The 19,425-nt window shown below is 46.9% G+C and overlaps 1 protein-coding gene across 1 annotated transcript in view; it reads left to right on the forward strand.

Moving 5' to 3' along the window:
• Nucleotides 1-19,425, forward strand: part of ABCA4 (ATP binding cassette subfamily A member 4) — a 130,824-nt gene that overhangs the window by 75,673 nt on the left and 35,726 nt on the right. The window contains exons 20-30 of the mRNA XM_030823299.1: nucleotides 1,367-1,498; nucleotides 2,808-2,947; nucleotides 3,352-3,489; nucleotides 4,796-4,989; nucleotides 6,080-6,164; nucleotides 8,838-9,043; nucleotides 9,401-9,449; nucleotides 14,104-14,369; nucleotides 15,027-15,151; nucleotides 15,621-15,719; nucleotides 16,519-16,705. Of these exons, the coding sequence (XP_030679159.1) occupies nucleotides 1,367-1,498; nucleotides 2,808-2,947; nucleotides 3,352-3,489; nucleotides 4,796-4,989; nucleotides 6,080-6,164; nucleotides 8,838-9,043; nucleotides 9,401-9,449; nucleotides 14,104-14,369; nucleotides 15,027-15,151; nucleotides 15,621-15,719; nucleotides 16,519-16,705 (1,621 nt within the window). The remainder of the gene's footprint in view (nucleotides 1-1,366; nucleotides 1,499-2,807; nucleotides 2,948-3,351; nucleotides 3,490-4,795; nucleotides 4,990-6,079; nucleotides 6,165-8,837; nucleotides 9,044-9,400; nucleotides 9,450-14,103; nucleotides 14,370-15,026; nucleotides 15,152-15,620; nucleotides 15,720-16,518; nucleotides 16,706-19,425) is intronic.

Genomic DNA, 19,425 nt, shown 5'->3' on the forward strand with positions numbered 1-19,425 from the left:
TTCAACATCAGCTGATGAGGGTTAGTGGTAGTTCTGGAGAAAGTAAAAAAAAAAAAATAATAAGTCTCTAGAGGGGCTTGTGGAGTAACCGCCTGGTAACAGAAGGTCAGGGCAGGGAAGGCGAAGGGCTCTGCGTGGATCTCTCAGCTCCGCAGGCGCCCCACTCTCCTCCAAGGGACCCGAGCGCCATCTGCTGGGAGGAGAACACAGCCCGCCATGGTTTCCCAAGGAGCAGCAGACACGGACCTCGCAGGGGGCAGCGAACCCACGTGACACAGTCTTCAAGTCCTTTGGAGAGCCCCAGGAAGGAACAACAGCGTGTACACCCTGTGATGGAATGTTCTCTAGGGCGGTTCAGTGTGAATGGAATGTGGGGACGGTGCCATTCTAATTGGTTCTGTTTCCCTCTAGTGGTCGATCCGCGGAGATTTCGGCTTCTCCATCAGGACAAGTTCAGATAGCACGAGATGGTATCAGAACTCAGGGACAGAGCTGGGTGTGGCGGCCCTGCATCCATCTGCTTTCTCTCCATGCTAACTGATATGGTCAGAGAGCTGGAAGCAAATTCCAGGACCCCAGGGCTCCGCAAAGGCAAACACATGACTTCATCGGCTGCTGACATGCAACTTCCCCCGGGGGTTAAAACAATGTTTAATACTAACAGTAATAATATTTTTGAGTTTTACTTCATGCTGGCTCTGTCGTAATGTTGTAAGTGTATTAACTCATTTAAGCTTTACAACAACTTAAGGACATGGGAGTCATAGTTCCCATTTAAAAAAAAAAAAATGCCCACCATTGCTCTCAGGCTTTTTATGTTTTGGATCCAAAGCTAATATTGGTGGTGGTAATTCCCATGCCTGGCTTCGATCAATTAATCAGCAAATGCCTAGGATTGCTTAGGGTTCTGGCTTTCATCAAGACCTTACCCGGGCTTTATGATGATGACACCTGGCTTTTCAATAGCCATGACTGCTCATCCAGGAGGCAAAGCCTTGAGTCATGCACCAAACACCTTTTATTGATCCTCTCCAACACCAGGCTCCGTGATGGCTGAGCTGGGGACACCTGTAACTGCACGTGAACATTTTGAGGCTGGGAATCCCAAAGGCCCTCGGCACTGGCCTGGGAGCACCAGGAAATAAGTAGAAGCAGAGAAGGATGGCAGAGGTGGCCCTCTGCATTAGGGCCTGGATGTACACGCTGGTGCTAAGGGGGCCCCACAGCTAATGGCGGTTTGAGTTTGACTGACAGCTCCAGGCAGGAATCCCAGTGAGAATTCTCACTGAACCTGGTGTGGGGGTGGCTCTCCTAAGCCATGTTGCTAAAAGCCATCTCTTCTGCCACTGACTCCTGTGTTCTGCAGGTCCATCCTGACAGGTCTGTTGCCACCAACCTCTGGGACTGTGCTCGTTGGGGGAAGGGACATTGAAACCAGCCTGGATGCAGTCCGGCAGAGCCTTGGCATGTGTCCACAGCACAACATCCTGTTCCACCAGTAAGCGACACAGGAACTGAGACCTCCCCATCCCCTCTCCTCACCTCTTCCCCCAGCACACTTTTCTAGAGCTCAGCTCAGGGGTGCCAGGCCTGGGCACAGGCAGAGATACAGACTCTTATTTGGTTTCCCCCATGTTTAAAGTCTTTTGTCCTACTTGCAGTTAGAATTGTCCCTGAGAATATGGGACTCTGCCTCTGCTGCTCAGAACTGAGGGCTCCACCCTCAGAAGGGTGAGGCTGCCTTTGCTCTGACAGAGCAGCTGATCGATCCCCGAGCCCCTTGTGCAGCCCTGAAGTACTTCCTCTCTGGGACCAAAGACAGGAGGACCCTTGTTCCTTTTTCCTGTTTAAGCCACGGCCTGAAAGGCTAACTTTTCAGGGGGCTTTTCAGTTACTTTTTTCCCCAATAAGATATCTTTTATTTCTTATCTAAGAAGCTATGCATAGTCATTGTGAAAGAAAAAAAAAGGAAGGGAGGAAGGAAGGGAGGGAGGAAGGGAGCGAGGGAGGGAAGAAGGAAGGGAGGAAGGAAGGAAAGGAAGGAAGGAAGGGAGGAAGGAAGGGAGGGAGGGAGGGAAGAAGGAAGAAAGGGAGGAAGGAAGGGAGGAGGGAGGAAGGAAGGGAAGGAGGGAAGAAGGAAGGAAGGAAGGGAAGGAGGGGAAGGAAGGAAGGGAGGGACGGAAGAAGGAAGGAAAGGAGGGAGGGAAGAAAGGAAGGAAGGGAGGGAGGGAGGGAGGGGAGAAGGGAGGGAAGGGGAGGGAGGAAAAGTGAAGGGGAAGGAGGAAGGAAAGGGAAGGAGGGAGGAAGGAAATGTAGGTAAACAAAAACTTGAAAATAAAAGCTACCTGTAATTTCACTACTCAGAGATAACCGCTGTTAACACATTGGTATATAATTTTTTAGAACTTTCTCTTATACATGTATAGATAGATAAACACATATACTTCAAGATCATAAAGAATAGTAAAACTATGCATACAATTTTATAACCTGACATTTTTTTCAATAAAAAGGATTGCTTTTTTAAACATAAGATATCATGAACATCTTTCATGTCATTACATATTCTTCTATAAGATAATATTTAATGTTTACAGACTATTCCATTGTATGAATGAACTATGTAAGCCATCCTCTTATTAGATATTTAAGCAGGGCCTGCTATTTTTGTATTGTATCATAAACACCACCACAGTGAGCATCTTGATTGCCAAATCAAGAATACTTGTCCTCAATTCTTTCCGTAAGATCGGCTGCTAGAAGTGGAAGTGCTGAGCCATTGTTTTCTCGTTGTCCCATCCTCCTAGCCTCACAGTGGCTGAGCACATGCTGTTCTATGCCCAGCTGAAAGGAAAGTCCCGGGAGGAGGCCCAGCTGGAGATGGAAGCCATGTTGGAGGACACAGGCCTCCACCACAAGCGGAATGAAGAGGCTCAGGACCTATCAGGTGCTCGGAGTTGGATGGAGACAGGGCCACAGATGGCAAATCCATGGCTCCCCAGTGCACCCAGGAGGTGGGGAAGGCTTGGAGCAGGAGAGCTTCTAAGGGTGGGAACACCTCTGTGAAGTTATCCCAAAAATCTAAGAGCAGCCCCCAGATCATTTTCCCTGCAGAGCACTGTCTCACAGCAGCCTGCAGTCTTCAAAGGGTCTGATCCGAGGAGGCAAGGGTTGCCCTTTCTCCATTTACAAAGCCTGAACAGAATTAGGGCTTTGAATGCTATAAACATCTAAGAGGCAGCATCAAACCACTGCTGGGTTAAGGTACCCCCACAATGCCACTGGCCCTGGGCCTTTCTCTTCCTCATCCTCCACAGCCGCTTAACTCTCCCGTCCTTCTTGTGCCTCCAGGTGGCATGCAGAGAAAGCTGTCGGTCGCCATTGCCTTTGTGGGAGATGCCAAGGTGGTGATTCTGGACGAACCCACCTCTGGGGTGGACCCTTACTCAAGACGCTCGATCTGGGATCTGCTCCTGAAGTATCGCTCAGGTAACAGCCACTGCGCAGTCTCCTGGGCTCTCACTGCAGCCCTAGCTGTGGTCCCCACTCTCTCACCTGGCATTTTGTAGCTGAGTACAGGGGGGTTTATCAGTGACTTGGTAAATCTAAGTTCCAGCTAAAGCCTCCTGAGGTTTTTACAAATATAAACAGAGAATCATTGATGAGGCAACCTACTTCCCAAAATATTTTAGAAAATTCTCTTGACCTGCAGCCATTCTGTCTGGAATAATGGATGCTACTCTAGGTAAATGTCCTGTCTGACCATGGGGACCCAGGTCACCTGCAAACATACCTAGAAGCTCCATAGCTGTCAGATGACCACTCAGGACCAGTGTGAGGGTGACCTGCTGGGCATTCAGTGCTCCAGAGGATGGCCGCAGATGGAAGTGGCTCCTCTGACATGGCACCTCTGTCATGGCACCTCTCAGACAAGGGGCTCAGATCGGAAGAGACAGCAGGCAGCGCTGAGTGCCCATAGAGGTAACAGCACGGTTCAACCCCGTGGTCGAGCCAGAGCATTGCCCCGTGCCTTTCTCTGAGGGTTTGTCATCCTGGAATCCTCATTGCTGTTTTGTTTCTTTCTTTTTTTTGAGACAGAATCTTCTCGCTCTGTCGCCCAGGCTGGAGTGGAGTGCAGTGGCACAATCTCCGCTCACTGCAAGCTCCACGTCCCGGGTTCACGCCATTCTCCTGCCTCAGCCTCCTGAGTAGCTGGGACTACAGGCGCCCACCACCACGCCCAGCTAATTGTTTTTGTATTTTTAGTGGAGACGGGGTTTCACCATGTTAGCCAGGATGGTCTCGATCTTCTGACCTCAGGTGATCCACCTGCCTCGGCCTCCCAAAGTGTTGGGATTACAGGCGTGAGCCACCACGCCCGGCCTGCTGTTTTCTTTTAATGACATCTCCAGTTAGTGAGAGTATGCACGTGTGTGTTCTTTATGAAGATTATAAATCCAGAGTTTAATGATCCAGAAAATGTACATATGAAACTCACTAGATACTGACCATAATACATGAGCCCCTAATATAGAGATTATTTGAATCTCTATCCTATGCTGGATATACAGAGACACTGTGTGTGGCAATGCTTTACAGTATGTAGGATGCTATGAAATGTTAGTTATTATTGTCCTAATATCCTGGAATTTGCTGCTGAATTAGTTCCCTTGGGTTTTTTTTTAGTTAACTCCTGATTTTTGCAACTATATAGCCAGGAAATTGCTGTACACCCTTTACCAACCACGCCCAACCCAGGGCAGGCCTGGTGATTGCCCTGGCCCCTACCTTGCAGGCAGAACCATCATCATGTCCACTCACCACATGGACGAGGCCGATCTCCTTGGGGACCGCATTGCCATCATTGCCCAGGGAAGGCTCTACTGCTCAGGCACCCCGCTCTTCCTGAAGAACTGCTTTGGCACGGGCTTGTACTTAACCTTGGTGCGCAAGATGAAAAACATCCAGAGCCAAAGGAAAGACAGTGAGGTAGGTGTCTGCCCAGGGAAGGACCCTGGCCTGGGTGAGAAGGAGCACACAGCACGGGGCTGCCACTCCAGACATGCTACTCACGCAGGCTCTCGCCATCAGAATCAGTGTGTTTGTTCTGGGACCATTTGCAGAAGATTTCGATGAACACATTCTGAAGCCTCCTCCTACAAAGATGCTTTAGCCAAAATGAAACAACTAGCTTTAAATGGTCTGCAAGTATTACATGCCAGATTACACGCCAGTTCGGTGCGGTTTGGTGCAACATAGAAGTGAGTGTCTTATACTGTAAGGTTAGGCTGTTTTAAGAGCAATTGGTTAAGCTTCATTCTTTTTTCATGTCAACATTCGTATTCCCTAATTAAATCTGAATTTCAGTGGTAAGTGAAAACTAAGAAGAGGCCTCCTTGGGTGCTATAACATAAAAACGATGAAGCCAAAAAATACCAACCAGCAGAGACCACTTCAGCACATCAAGAGACCCAGTTTTATGTCTGTGCTGCGAAGTGGACAAACTGTGTCATCCTAGGCAAATTATTTAATTCCTCATTTTTTTATTATTTTTTTCTTCTTCACATGGAAAATGAAGCTAATGACCTCTGCTTCTGCTTCTTAGGGATGTGAAGATAAATAAGATAAAGTATTATAAATGTGCTCTGGGCTTCTTAAGAACAGGCATTGCTCACATTCAAATGGTCACGATTATGATATGGCAGCATTATTTATGCCTCTGGTTTAAGTGTCTGGCTGCTGCTGGGGTTTCCTGTGTCCACCCATGGGGAGGGAGGCACAGAATGTCTCCCACAGGCAGAACCTACAGCTGCCACATAATTGATGACAAGCCAAAGGGACCCTTGGAGGTTCTGCTTCTCTCTGTGTGTGACTCACACCCTCTCTAGGATAAAATCAAGCGACTACACCCAAAAAATGCTCAGATGAATTAACAGATTAAACAGTGAAGAAAAAAATGTGTTGACTACACTTGGCAGTGAGAAATAAATAAAGCAGGCAGTAACCGCAGCCGGCATCAGGGAGAGGCTGTCATTGAAGGGATGTGCATCTTGTCAGTCATCCCGTCCGTCTGTTGCAGGGGACCTGCAGCTGCTCGTCTAAGGGTTTCTCCACCACGTGTCCAGCCCACGTCAATGACCTAACTCCAGAACAAGTCCTGGATGGTAAGGACTGGACGGGCCATACTTGGCTTCCTGTCTGGCAGCCATCTCCCAATATTGCTGGGTGTGTCCTGTTGTGATGCATTTTAATGGGAGCAAAGAGAACACTGTGTACTTCTCAAGGTCACACAGTTGTTCTTTTGCTTTGAGCTTCTTTCCCCTCTTCCTTCTTCCTTCATCCCCAAAGGGATTTTAAAAGTCATGCACCTAAAGGCCCTTTCCCTTTAATGAGGAATACACTCTGTGCTCTTACCCTTAGTAAGCCTTCATTCCTGGGGTCCCCCTGCCCTGGCTCCAGGCCACATTCCTTAGTGTCTGGGGAGAGCTTCTTCTACATGTGTGCCATGGCGCCCTCTAGTGGAAGCATGGTGACGCACGGCTCTTCCAACGAACTTGTGGAGTCAGAGATTGCATGTGTGGATGGCAAGTCTGGAAATAGCATACACCCCTGTTACACTCCTGATTCTCCCCTCAGCTTCCCAATTTCCCAGTGATTCTCCCTTTAATTAGGACGCACTGAAGCTTTCAGGGCTGCCACCATCTCCAGGGAGCTGCAGTGGAGAGGCTATCCCCTCTCTATGTGAGAGAATATGTGAGAAGCATATTCCCACACAGGAGCAAAACTAAACTTACATACTGATGCAGGTTAATGAATAGGGAAAGTATCTGCTTATCAAAGAAAAAGCATATTTTTCTATTTAGCACAAACTTTTTCTAAACGTTAAGAATTTACTAACTGAAATCTGGTGAAGCAAGAGAACTGGGCAATATTTGTGTTGTCCGATCATTACAACTGGAGGGAACATGCCCAGAGAGGCATCATCACTGTTCATGCACCTGCCCTCTCTTTACACTGAGATATCCTGTGATGAACAGAAAACATCTTTTTAGGATGACATTTCTGGGTCTTTCTCCTAGCCTGCCTTGCTGTGGGCATCTATCTCCCCGCTCTCTGAACCTCGGCCAAGAAGTTTATATTTGTTTTAAATCGATACTAATATGTTAAGTTACTGTGATTTGCCAAAATCAGGTTGGAAACAGGGCCTGCGTGGCTGAATGATTCTTTTTTTTAAAATTACTTTATTTCTAGATAAAGGTTTTCTTTGTATAGAATCGGGATGCTGTGAATGGTGGGAAATGCAGTAAATAGTTATGCCCCAAATAAGAAAGGGAAAATCATTTGAATCCCCAGTTAGCTCCTTGAAAGTCTTTTCACTTGAACACACCCACATCCCACACACACACTCACAGACCTCCCTCCCAGATGCCCAAAGCCCTGCTGACCTACAGAGCTACTTCTGGAAAGGCTGACACATGCCTAAGACACAATTCCTGGGAATCCAGCAGCTTTGGGTTCAATTTCCTTCCTAAAAGAACAATGAATATGACCCCTGGAGAGCTATTAGGCAGAGCTGCTTCCTTGGCCTCCGTATGAAGTCATCCCAGAGTAAAGACAATCAAGTCCAACTTGCAGATTTGACATAAAGCAAGACTTCCAGTCCAGCTAGGCAGAAGGATTTTGGTTGAAAACCATGAAATCCCTTCACATGGATCATTTTTTAAACAACGGAAAAAGAGAAGAACTTACCGGGTGTCCCCAACTCTGAGAGCTGCTTTCTGAAGAGTCGTGTTTTGAGTCCTGGAATCCCTCTCCCTTTGACCTGCCTCTCAAGACAATGTGTGAGAGAACTCTCTCTTCAAGTGCATGCAAGTGAGGTTTTTACAGTTAGATTTTTAATTTTAAAGTAATACGCACTTGTACATAAAATTCAATTCTGACTGTATACATGTGTCAGATAAACAGTTGATACCTGACACTTGTTCACAGTCCATGATACGCACCCCATATCCTACTCTCCCCCAGCCTCTCTCCATGGCTTCTCAACTCCCCTCTGCATTTCCTGTGAGCTGAGGATTCAGTTTTGTTTGTGGAGGCAGGTGCAATCCCAAGAGAAACTGTGCAATCTTCTGAGAAGTTAGAGTAGGCATGGGTGCGTGATTTAGGGAAGGCACTTCTCACTCAGCTTGGTCACCGGTTCCAGGTTTGTGTCTTGGGCAAGTCCCCCATAGCTGGGGACAGACCAGAAAAATGAAAACAACTTTGACTTAGCCCTCAAGTTTTCAGTGAATGAGAATGAAAAACAACCATGAGTAAGAGATTTCTTACCGAGATGATGTAAAGGATAACAATAGCAGCCAGCACTCACCTATGTGCCAGGTATTTCTCTAACTGTTTTGTGTAGTTTAACTCATCCAGTCCTCAAAAACAACAATGAAGTGGATACCAGTATTTTCCCCTTTTCACAGATGAGGAAACTCGAGTGTGACCCACCCAACGTAACATAGCTTGAGGGGACAGAGCATTTGGTTGAACAGAGGAGGAACTGGCACAGGAAAGTTGCATGACCCCCCCACCAACCTCCGCCCCCACGTTGCACAGCTAGCTAGTTGGGAGGACTTTGCTTCCGTTTCCCTCCGCCTCTCAATGATGATCTCAGAGCCAACTAAGCTAAAAACAGACTTGATGGACCATCAGTCCTCTGAAAGAGTCACAGCCGAGATACAAAATACCTCTTCCTCAAAGGGGAAGTGGAGAGAAGTAGGAAACCTGAGTAACCTCACAATCTTCCAGGTTCTGGAAAACAGAGCTGGCATCAGTCTTTTTTCTTGTCCTAGGGGATGTAAATGAGCTGATGGATGTAGTTCTCCACCATGTTCCAGAGGCAAAGCTGGTGGAGTGCATTGGTCAAGAACTTATCTTCCTTCTTCCAAATAAGAATTTCAAGCACAGAGCATATGCCAGCCTTTTCAGAGAGCTGGAGGAGACGCTGGCTGACCTTGGTCTCAGCAGTTTTGGAATTTCTGACACTCCCCTGGAAGAGGTAAAGTAGAGATTCCAGCTGGTTTCTGTCAAGTGCCAGAAGTGGTGGTTCTTTGAAATAGTCTAACATTAGAGCAAAGTTTTGTAAAAGCAAAAACCCATCGTTCCCCACCTAAGCATAGCAACTATCTTCATTTTTGGCATACTTCCCCCTGTCTCTGCATGCATACAAATTTTATGTACTTGTGGTTACTGTGTGCTTACGTTTTTGTATTTATAGAAGATGATGTTCTTAGATAGAGTCATAATGTATTTTCTTCCCATTATGAAGCAATACCCAACAAAACGGAGCTTGGGTTAGATTTTTCTGAGAATAAGAATGACTAAACAAAATTCTCTCTCTTTTACTTCTTGACAGATTTTTCTGAAGGTCACGGAGGATTCTGATTCAGGACCTCTGTTTGCGGGTATGGTGCTGGAGCCTGTGGCGTGTTCCCTTCCTCGCCTCCCTCCCAAGTTCTATCTCGAAAGTCTAAGGGGCTGGGCGCAGTGGCTCATGCCTGTAATCCCAGCAATTTGGGAGGTCGAGGCAGATGGATCACCTGAGTTTGAGACCAGCCTGGCCAACATGGTGAAACCCCGTCTCTACTAAAAAAAAAAAAACAAAAATTAGCGAGGCGTGGTGGTGCGCACCTGTGATTCCAGCTACTTGGGAGGCTGAGGCAGGAGAATCACTTGAACCTGGGAGGCAGAGGTTGCAGTGAGCAGAGATTATACCACTGCACTGCAGCCTGAGCAACAAGAGCAAAATCCATCTCAAAAAAAAAAAAAGTCTAAAGAAAAAGTCATGAAACAGCAAAGCAGGCAAATACTCCTCCATAGTATCTGACTCCCCAGTAGTAGGCATTTTGCATCCTAGATGGCTTTGGGTGATAAAGGAATAACAGACTGAGTTAGGTCTGGATGGGGACACTTTGGATAAATGAGGATTCTTATGGAGGTCAGGTTGGTAGGTTCATCCCTCAGCTCCTCATGCTGTATCCCCAGTCTCTTGTTCCTGCCACATCATCATCCTCATCTGCTCCTGCCATCTCCACCAGGCCTCTGATCCATCGCTGTCTGCGTGAGTGACAGCTGGCAGAGTCCTTAGCGTTTATCAAACACAACTCAGATGGCAGTCTCCTGGCCCCTTTGAGATCAACATAAAATCATTTTGAACCCTTATTTAGTGGTCTGTGGGCTTTGAAAACATGGGGACCAAAATTCCTGGGGATTCTAGAAGTCTCTCTTCTACATGTGTCAGCCTGGGCACCAACTAGCTCCTTCCATGAACTTTTATTAAACCCACAGCCACACAAAGCATCTGTGAGTGTAGAGAGTTTAAAGCAGAGGGTGGAGGTAGGGAGATAGATGTGTGGAAGGGTTACCTGCCACGCAAACAGAAACCACTTCTGATAGAACACGAGGCATCCACCCACACTGTAAAATCCTCCCCTGGTACAGGCAAAGCTTTGCAGCGATTCTCCTTTGCTGCCCTTGGGTTCCTAACACCTCCTAAACCACCAGTTACCTCCTTCTTCCCAGTGTGGCATATTTCAGTGTTTTCCTGTTGGAGTGTTTCCTTTCTATGGGGATTCTGGAATCAGCTCTTAAGATAACTTGGTTTTCATCTTTCTTCATAAGTGATCCCAAACATCTATCTACTATGCCTAGAACTACGAAAGGACACATAAACCAGCCCAGATATGCTCCAGCCCATCCTAGTATGTCACGTGGTGGCCAAAAGATGTAGTCGTCCTGGCAGAGTGGGGGTGGGGCAGGAAGCAGTCCTCTCCAGGGGACAGCAGCAATTCACCACAGAACCCAAGTTTCTTTCAAGCTCTGCTGACACAGAAATTGAATAATCTCAGCTCGCCCAATGTCAAAGACTCATATTAACCAAGACCAGAATGAAAATATGCTAATTTATATCAGAAGCTTTGCTGGATTCAAGAGTTAGGGACTCTTACCTGTGCAGAATATTCTTTCTTGATAAATAGGCCCTCTCAGGAGAATAAATTACACATCAGAGGACTGTTTAGTCAGCATAGTCGTAGAACAGGATATTCCAAAGATACAGTCAAGGGGAGTGGGTAAGAGTGTAGCCTCTGGAGTGAGGCCGACCAAACATCAAACCTGAGCTTCATAATTTGCAAACTAACTGGCTTTGGGTAAGTACCTAGCCTCTTTGTACCTGTTTCCCCATCTGCAAAATGGAGATAATAATAGCATCTACCTGTAGCGTTGTTGAGAGAATTAAGTGAGTTAATGCTTGCCAAGTTATAACACAGTATACGATCACTGATTAAGACTTAGCAACTCTAAACTAAATGTTTACAAACCATCTCTTACCTCAAAGCACTTAACGTCCATTGTCTTATTTGATTTCACTATAATCTCATGAAGCAGGCAGGGCAGGGGTCTGCCCCATCTGGGGGAACTGAGCTCACAGAAGTTGGAGGGTTTGCCTAAAGTCACCCAGGCCACTGGGACTCACTCTCTGATCTTAGTCTGAAATCTAGGATGCTCAGTGCCACACTCAGCCACTTTTCAGATGGCTAAGTACATTTGTTCTGAGTTAGCTCAGTCTTAAAGGATGACATTTTCTGATCCTGTCTCCAGTGTTTAAATGAACCTGTAGCTGTGCATTGGGGTCACACATTGCGTGGCATGGAGAGGGTCTGTGGCTGACTGCCACGGTTACTACTTGAGATGATCATTACAGCAGTTACTACTGTTACTGCCTGAGAACATCATTACAAGACTGAACGAAGGGATGAACACGGAAACGATAACAAAAAAACCAAAGTAACTATTTTAAGGAAAGGCTAACATCGCGAAGAAGAAGAGGGCTCCCTGCTTCTAATGAGTAAAGGCAGCCCCTTAAGCTTCTGCAGCCCTTCGTTATTTATCGGGTAACAGGAGCAAGGAGCAGGAGGTAATGATTGGGTCAGCTGCTTAATTGATCACAGGTTCATGTTGTTACTAACAGATTTCAATTATGCCTAATCATAAGAAACATTTGTGCAGCCTCCAACAAGGATCAATGCCACTTCTGAAGGGGTGGCTTATAGTGAGTAACTAGAAAGCAGCAGATAGCCAGGGAGAAACTGGCGATTCTGAACAGGCCTGGAACCCTTAGCTCTGGCCAGGTCAGTGGGCTCCAGTCAGGATGGAGCCTTCAGGGAGAGATCAAAGCTCAGAAGTTTGAGATGATATCAGCCAGCAAAGAGGAGGGGCAGCAGGGATCCTCCCAGAGGGAGGGCCAGCCATGGCAGACATCAAATCTGAGCCCAGATCAGGAGAAGGAGCCTGCAGAACTGGGAATCTGGCACCAAGAACCTGCAGAACTTCGCCCCTCTGAGTGCAGGTACCAGGGCTGGGGCTGCCACCTGGCCTTCGCATCCCAGGCCTGGCACGTCATAGGTAAATGTAGCTGATGACTGAGCTGACCCAATTCCTTTACAACTGTCCTTGTCCTGGGGGACTTGAGGAGAGTTAAGAAAGCAGCTGGGGACCAACCAACAGTCCTCTAGGCTCTCCATGTCCAGCAATAGTTGTTCGGCAAATGAGCATTAATCAGTGACTATAAACTATAGCTTCAACATAACCGACCACTTGCAGTGGTTTCTAGAGCATGCTCCCATGTGTTATCTCATTTAAATTTCCAAAACAATCCTGTGAAATGTTCTTTTTTCTTCTTGTTCTTCTTCTTCTTCTTTTGAGATAGAGTTTCTCTCTGTCACCCAGGCTGGAGTACAGCGGCTCGATCATAGCTCACTGCAGCTTTGAACTTCTGGGCTCAAAGGGTCCTCCCACCTCAGCCTCCCAAGTAGCTGGGACTACAGGCACACGCCACCGTGCCTGGCTAATTTCTTTTGTAGTTGTTTGTAGAGACAGGGTCTCCCTGTGTTCTACAGGCTGATCTGAAACTCCTGGGCTCAAGCGATCCTCCTGGCTTGGCCTCCCAAAGTGCTGGGATTACAGGCATGAGCCACCATGCCTTCATTTTACAGATGAGAAGTCTGAGAAAACTCAGATTTAGGCAGGTTGAGTCACTTCCCCAAATTTATGTATCTTGTAAGAATCCATATTCAAACCTCAGCCCCCTAAGTCTTAGTTCATTACTTTTTCTACCACTTCTCAGTATCCGCTAAGAATTCAGAAAGAACCACATCGACTCTGATTTTTCATTTGTTTAAGTACACAGGTAATAGGTGAATGTATTTTGTTGTTTAAAAATTCATATAATACACAAAAGGCTAAAGTCTCGCTTCCCACTTCCTCTCCCCTTTCTACCCAACTCTGCCTCCCCAGGGAGAGCTTCTGCTGACAGCCGGTGGGCATTCTTTCAGAGTTTTGCAATTATGTGTGTGTGTGTACATAAGATGTCAGTTTTTCTTTGTGTAGGATACATGAATTTTAAACATAAATGTGAGTGTATTGCACATATCGACCAGCACCTTAGTTTTTTTGTTTGTTTTGTGCTGTTTGAGGAGTCTTGCTCTGTCACCCAGGCTGGAGTGCAGTTGTGCAATCTCGGCTCATGCAACCTCCGCCTCCTGGGTTCAGGTGATTCTCCTGCCTCAGCCTCCCGAGTAGCTGGGATTACAGGTGGCTGCCACCATGCCTGGCTAATTTTTGTATTTTTGTAGAGAGGGGGTTTCACTATGTAGGTCAAGCTGGTCTCAAACTCCTGGCCTCAAATGATCCACCCACCTCAGCCTCCCAAAGTGCTGGGATTACAGGCGTGAGTCACTGCACCCAGCCAGTTTTGTTTTTTTATTAACCAAGTTACATATTTTAAACTTCTCCATGTCAGTGCTTTTAGAGCTATTTTGTTCTCTGTAATGTCAATAGAGAATTTTAAGGCAATTTCAGGTGAATCTATACAATTTCTCAGTATAAGTAATTTACACTGGAAATCGATTTTTATAAAGATGATTAAGCTACCAGCCTGAGATTTCATTGCTGACTTAAATGAAGAGAAAAACCAATGCTGTAAGGGAAAAAAAAAAATGGCATTAGAGATCCAGACCTTATAGGCGTTTTCCAAATTATTAATTCAATCTCTCAAAACAGGTGGCGCTCAGCAGAAAAGAGAAAACGTCAACCCTCGACACCTCTGCTTGGGTCCCAGAGAAAAGGCTGGACAGACACCCCAGGACTCCAATGTCTGCTCCCCAGGGGCGCCGGCTGCTCACCCAGAGGGCCAGCCTCCCCCAGAGCCAGAGTGTCCAGGCCCGCAGCTCAACACAGGGACACAGCTGGTCCTCCAGCATGTGCAGGCGCTGCTGGTCAAGAGATTCCAACACACCATCCGCAGCCACAAGGACTTCCTGGCGCAGGTACTGTTGTTGGTCGGTGTTTAGCTGAGCTCAGTGGCTCCTCTCCCAGCCTTCCCCTCCTCTCCTGAGTGATCCTTTACACATGGGTTATAACTCAGTGAGGAGCACCCTCTTTAGATTCTGCTGGTTTTGTTTCCTGCTTTCCAAACTCTTATTTTTATTCTTGGTAGCATGAATCTTCTTTGTAAGTTGGACCTCCCTTAGCAAAGAAAATAGAATAATAGTGAAAATGTTAATATTGTTTTTATTTTTACAGTGAGGGATAAAGTCATGCTTTCATTTATTTTTGCAGTGACCCTACATATCAAAGTCATTGCCCTCTTTTTTCTTTTAATGTTTTTTAATTTAGAAAAAGAAGCCCTGGTTCAAAGAACAGCGAGTCACATGACTTGCTCTTTGAACTGCCCTTCGACGTCTGGCTGAACACTGGGTTGCATTCAGATTCTTCAGTGGCCACCAGAACATTCTGTTTTCTTCTGCACATCTTACCTTTGCACACCCTGCCTATTATGTTCCCCCAGAAGCCCGACCCTCTCCACCAGGGGCTGATTAGGAGGCTGCAGGATAAATGTTTAAAAGAATGAAGATGTGTGTGCATGCGCACGTGTGACGTCTCCATGCCACAGTCATGTTTATTCCATGTCTATTCTCCCACAGATCGTGCTTCCGGCCACATTTGTGTTTTTGGCTCTGATGCTTTCTATCGTTATCCCTCCTTTTGGCGAATACCCCGCTTTGACCCTTCACCCCTGGATATACGGGCAGCAGTACACCTTCTTCAGGTGCGTGGACTTGGGGTCACCATTCTCCTCCGTGGATTTGGGGCACCTGGGTCACACGCTGCTTAGAAGGGCCCTGACCTTCCCACTTCACTGGGACCTTCACCAATGAGAGAGGGGAGGGGTCTTTGGGCTGCCTGCAGAAAGGAACTTAATGTATCTGCCACTGCTTGGAAAGGCGATCCTAGTGGACAGGCGGGACTGCTTGGGAAGGACAAGTGGGGAAAGGAATGCAAAGCTTGGGTGAGTGGGTTGAAGCGCCATCTTTTTGAGGCACAGGTGACATGCCATCAGACCACCACGAGTGTTCGGGCAGCCTACCACGCTCCCAGGAGAGCTAGTGCCATCCCAAGGCAGCATTCAGTGCCTCCAATATATTCCTGGCACACAGCAGCTACCCAGCAAAGGCTCTGAGTTGCATGTTGTTGGCATGAGTCTGCTCTATCCCAGTCACATGTCTCATTCTATCTAGCATGGATGAGCCAGGCAGTGAGCAGCTCACGGTACTTGCAGATGTCCTCCTGAATAAGCCAGGCTTTGGCAACCGCTGCCTGAAGGAAGGGTGGCTTCCGTAAGTCCCTATGCGCCCCTGTCCTAACAAGACTAGCTCCCCTGGGAGGACCTGACGGTGAGTTCAAGATGGCAGGCGTTGGGGAGGCCCCACTCAATCCTGCTCTGCTGGTCACTTCCATATCTCTGACCAGCACTCCCCTCACCTCTCCTTCCACGCTTGTGTGCAGGGACATTCACTACCTCCTAGGAAGCCCCCACACCACTGGACAGCTCTATATTTCTCAGCGTAGAAGTTCTATGTTGAGTTGACAGATGATTCCCCATAACTTATTTGAAAGGCCTCTGAACAGGGAGGGAGGGAAATAGGGTTATGCTATTGTGTGACTGGGCCTTGAATGGCATGAGTGACATAGTGGCCAGTACTTTGTGATTGTCGTGAGTCTGGAGAAGGGAGTTAGCGAAGGCTGTTGACATCCACCAGGAATCCTAAAAGTTCAATATAGTTTTAACTTTTCTCACTCAGTCTTTTTCAAAGCTGTCAATAAGGACCAAAACAGACTAGTTTCAAAAAATTCCTTTTTTGGTTGCTGTGTCTCTCAACAGCTAGAGCTGCTAGGAATAAAAAGGGAGACAAAAGGATCCACAAGCTAGAGATGGTTATTCCCCAGCCCCACACCTAGTCAGTCACGAAACCCTAGTTTTGATATTGCTTGAGCGGAAACCAGCCTCCAAGAGGATAAGAAGAAAGGGCCTGGGTCTAAAGAGGAGGAGGAAAGGGTTGGGCACAATTTCTTATGCCTAGGGATTTGTCATCAACTTTGGGGCTGATTGTGGAATATTTTCTTGTCTTCCATGAGGGAGTACCCTTGTGGCAACTCAACACCCTGGAAGACTCCTTCTGTGTCTCCAAACATCACCCAGCTGTTCCAGAAGCAGAAATGGACGCAGGCCAACCCTTCGCCATCCTGCAGGTGTAGCACCAGGGAGAAGCTCACCATGCTGCCAGAGTGCCCTGAGGGCGCTGGGGGCCTCCCACCCCCCCAGGTACCTGACCCCCAGACAACGGGGCCCCGGGTCTGCCTGCCACGTGGGGACTAGGGGGAGTCCCTGGTATCTCCTGAGTCTCTCACAAACTAACATTTCAAACTGGTAGTTGAGTAGGGGAACTAAACCAAAATCCCTGCACCCTCTGGGAGGGGCTCCCCGCAGGGCGCTGTGGCTGCCAACTGGAGGAAGCCACTCACCAAAAGCTCCATTTTCCACCAGATACTTCCTATTTGATCTAGTAGAAAAAATGTGTTTGAGCACTAAAAAAAATTAAACAAGTCATATGTGCCCATTATAGAAAAATTAGAAAACACAGGTAAGTCAGAAGGAAAAAAATCATCACTTGGATATAACCACAGATAATGTTTGGTTTGCAGCCACCCAAACAGATTATATTCCAAATATTGTTTTGAAATCTGATTTACTGCATAATTTACTATGAATATGCATCCATGTCAATAAATAGACATCTGCATCATTTTTAATATCTGTATATTATCCCATTGTTTGAATTTCCTTTTTTTTTTTTTTTGAGACAGAGTCTCACTCTGTCACCCAGGTTGGAGTGCAGCGGTGCAATCTCGGCTCACTGCAACCTCTGCCTCCCAGGTTCAATTCTTGTGCCTCAGCCCGCCCTCCCCCGCTCCCCCCCACCCCGAGTAGCTGGGATTACAGGCATGCACCATCATGCCTGGCTAATTTTCTTGGTAGTTTTAGTACAGACAGGGTTTTACCTTGTTGGCCAGGCTGGTGTTGAACTCCTGGCCTCAAGTGATCTACCCGCCTCTGCCTCCCAGGGTGCTAGGATTACAAGCGTGAGCCACTGCCCCTGGCCTAAAGTTACTTTAAATTAACTGATCTCCCATTATTGACCACGTAGGTTTTTTAGTTTTCATCATTATAAGCAATGCTATGATGTACATTCAAATGCAAATGTGTTTACACACTGATTAACAGTCTTAATTAAGAAGCTCTCCATGTGCTGGGTCTCTAACATCTGCAGGTATGTACACAAATACATGCACAGCCAGCATCCGTCTTTGGCAGGGACATTAATGATCTTGGCTCTGAGCAGCACCCTGTCCTGGGAGTTCTCAAGTCCAGAACAGATTACAGTGAGCATCTCCTGGGGGATTTAGAGACACCGAAGAAGGCTGTGTCCCTGGTTGATAATGGGCCTCCCAGCTGACTTGCCAGGGCTGGGCCTTAGACGGCCCTGTCCAGTGATTTGTCAATGAATAAACAGTTCCCAAAGAGGCTATGCAGTTCAGTGGGAAAGCACAGGTATGGGACACGGAGAGCCCCAGGTGGGCTACTTGACCTCTCTGAACCTTAATTTTATCACCTGTGAATTGGGAATAACTGCTTATTTCATAATATTATTATGAGGATTTAATGAAATCATGTGGGCAAGGAATTATTTAGAATTAGATTCAACTCAAGTGATGACAACCCCAAACTAACAGCAGATAAAACAAGACACAACTTGTTTCTCACTCATCTAAAAGTCTATGTGGGTGGTGCGTGATGTTCTATTCTGTTTCTCCTCCACACTAAACAGCCCTCAGCCCCATCAGCCAATATGGCAGGAGCTGCCTTCCAGGCAGCAGAATGGAAGAAGGATGAAGCGAAACAGAGGGCAGAGTGTGCACATGTGCTATGTTTAGGGAAGGTTTTCTGAAGTTCCCACATAGCACTTCCACTTACAAACCCAACAAAAAAGGCTATGGCTAAGGCAGCAGGGAGGAGCAAATAATGGGAGCAACTAGATTTTGCCACAGCACCTATCACAGTCTGGTTTATAAATGGTTCTATGCCAAGAACACCCGATCCCTGCTCTTTTTTATATTCTAAAGCATGTATCTTTATATTTCTCAAGCAATATTTTCTCTCTTTGAATCACAGCTCATCCGCTGCATCATAGGGATCCTAAAAGAAGGACCCGAGGAGCTTGTCTCAGTCCTCTGTGCCCCAAGAGGAAGCTTTGCTTGTTTGCTTTGCTGTCAATGCTGAGGGCTCCTGTGGCTGCCTCCACTCAAAACCCTCCAGCATCAGGACATCAAGGCTGTGATACTGTACCCTGAGCTCTTGGCCAGGGCGAGGGAGGGGAGGCCAAGCCTACCTACATGGTGTTTCATTTCCTAAATGAATGCTTACTTCCATGCTGTCTGTCCAGCTTAGAAACTTATTTTCAGTAGTGTTGGTCCTTGGTCCCTGGACAAAATGTAGCAGCCAAAGTCCTGGAAAAAGGCAAGCCAGTTCCTGCCATTTTCTTTCACTTCTGCATTTCCTCACTATTATACATGCCTTCCTTGGAGCAAAACTGAATGCCACGCATATGCACAGGAGCTGCACACACTCTCTCTCTCTCTCTCTCTCTCTCTCTTTTTCTCTCTCTTTCTTTCTCAATCTCTCTGTCTCTATCTCTTACTCTTTATCTCTCAATCTCTCTCACTCTTTCTCTCTTACTCTTTATCTTTCTCTGTCTCTCTCTTTCTCACACACACACATTCACAAACCCACACTCTTATTCACATCTGCTCACCCTAGCCACTCAAACACAATCCCTCATTCAGCCTGGAATATGTCCAGAGGGCGTGGGCCTGATTCAGAGACAATCAGTTGTTCTCATCTGGGAAATGGGGCAATGTAGTCATCTCTAGGGACCCTCCCTGCTCTAACATTCTTTGAATGTGGTGGGTCCTGAGGTGGAAGCA

Source organism: Nomascus leucogenys, chromosome 12, assembly GCF_006542625.1.
Source record: "Nomascus leucogenys isolate Asia chromosome 12, Asia_NLE_v1, whole genome shotgun sequence".
In the NCBI taxonomy this organism is placed as follows: Eukaryota; Metazoa; Chordata; class Mammalia; order Primates; family Hylobatidae; genus Nomascus; species Nomascus leucogenys.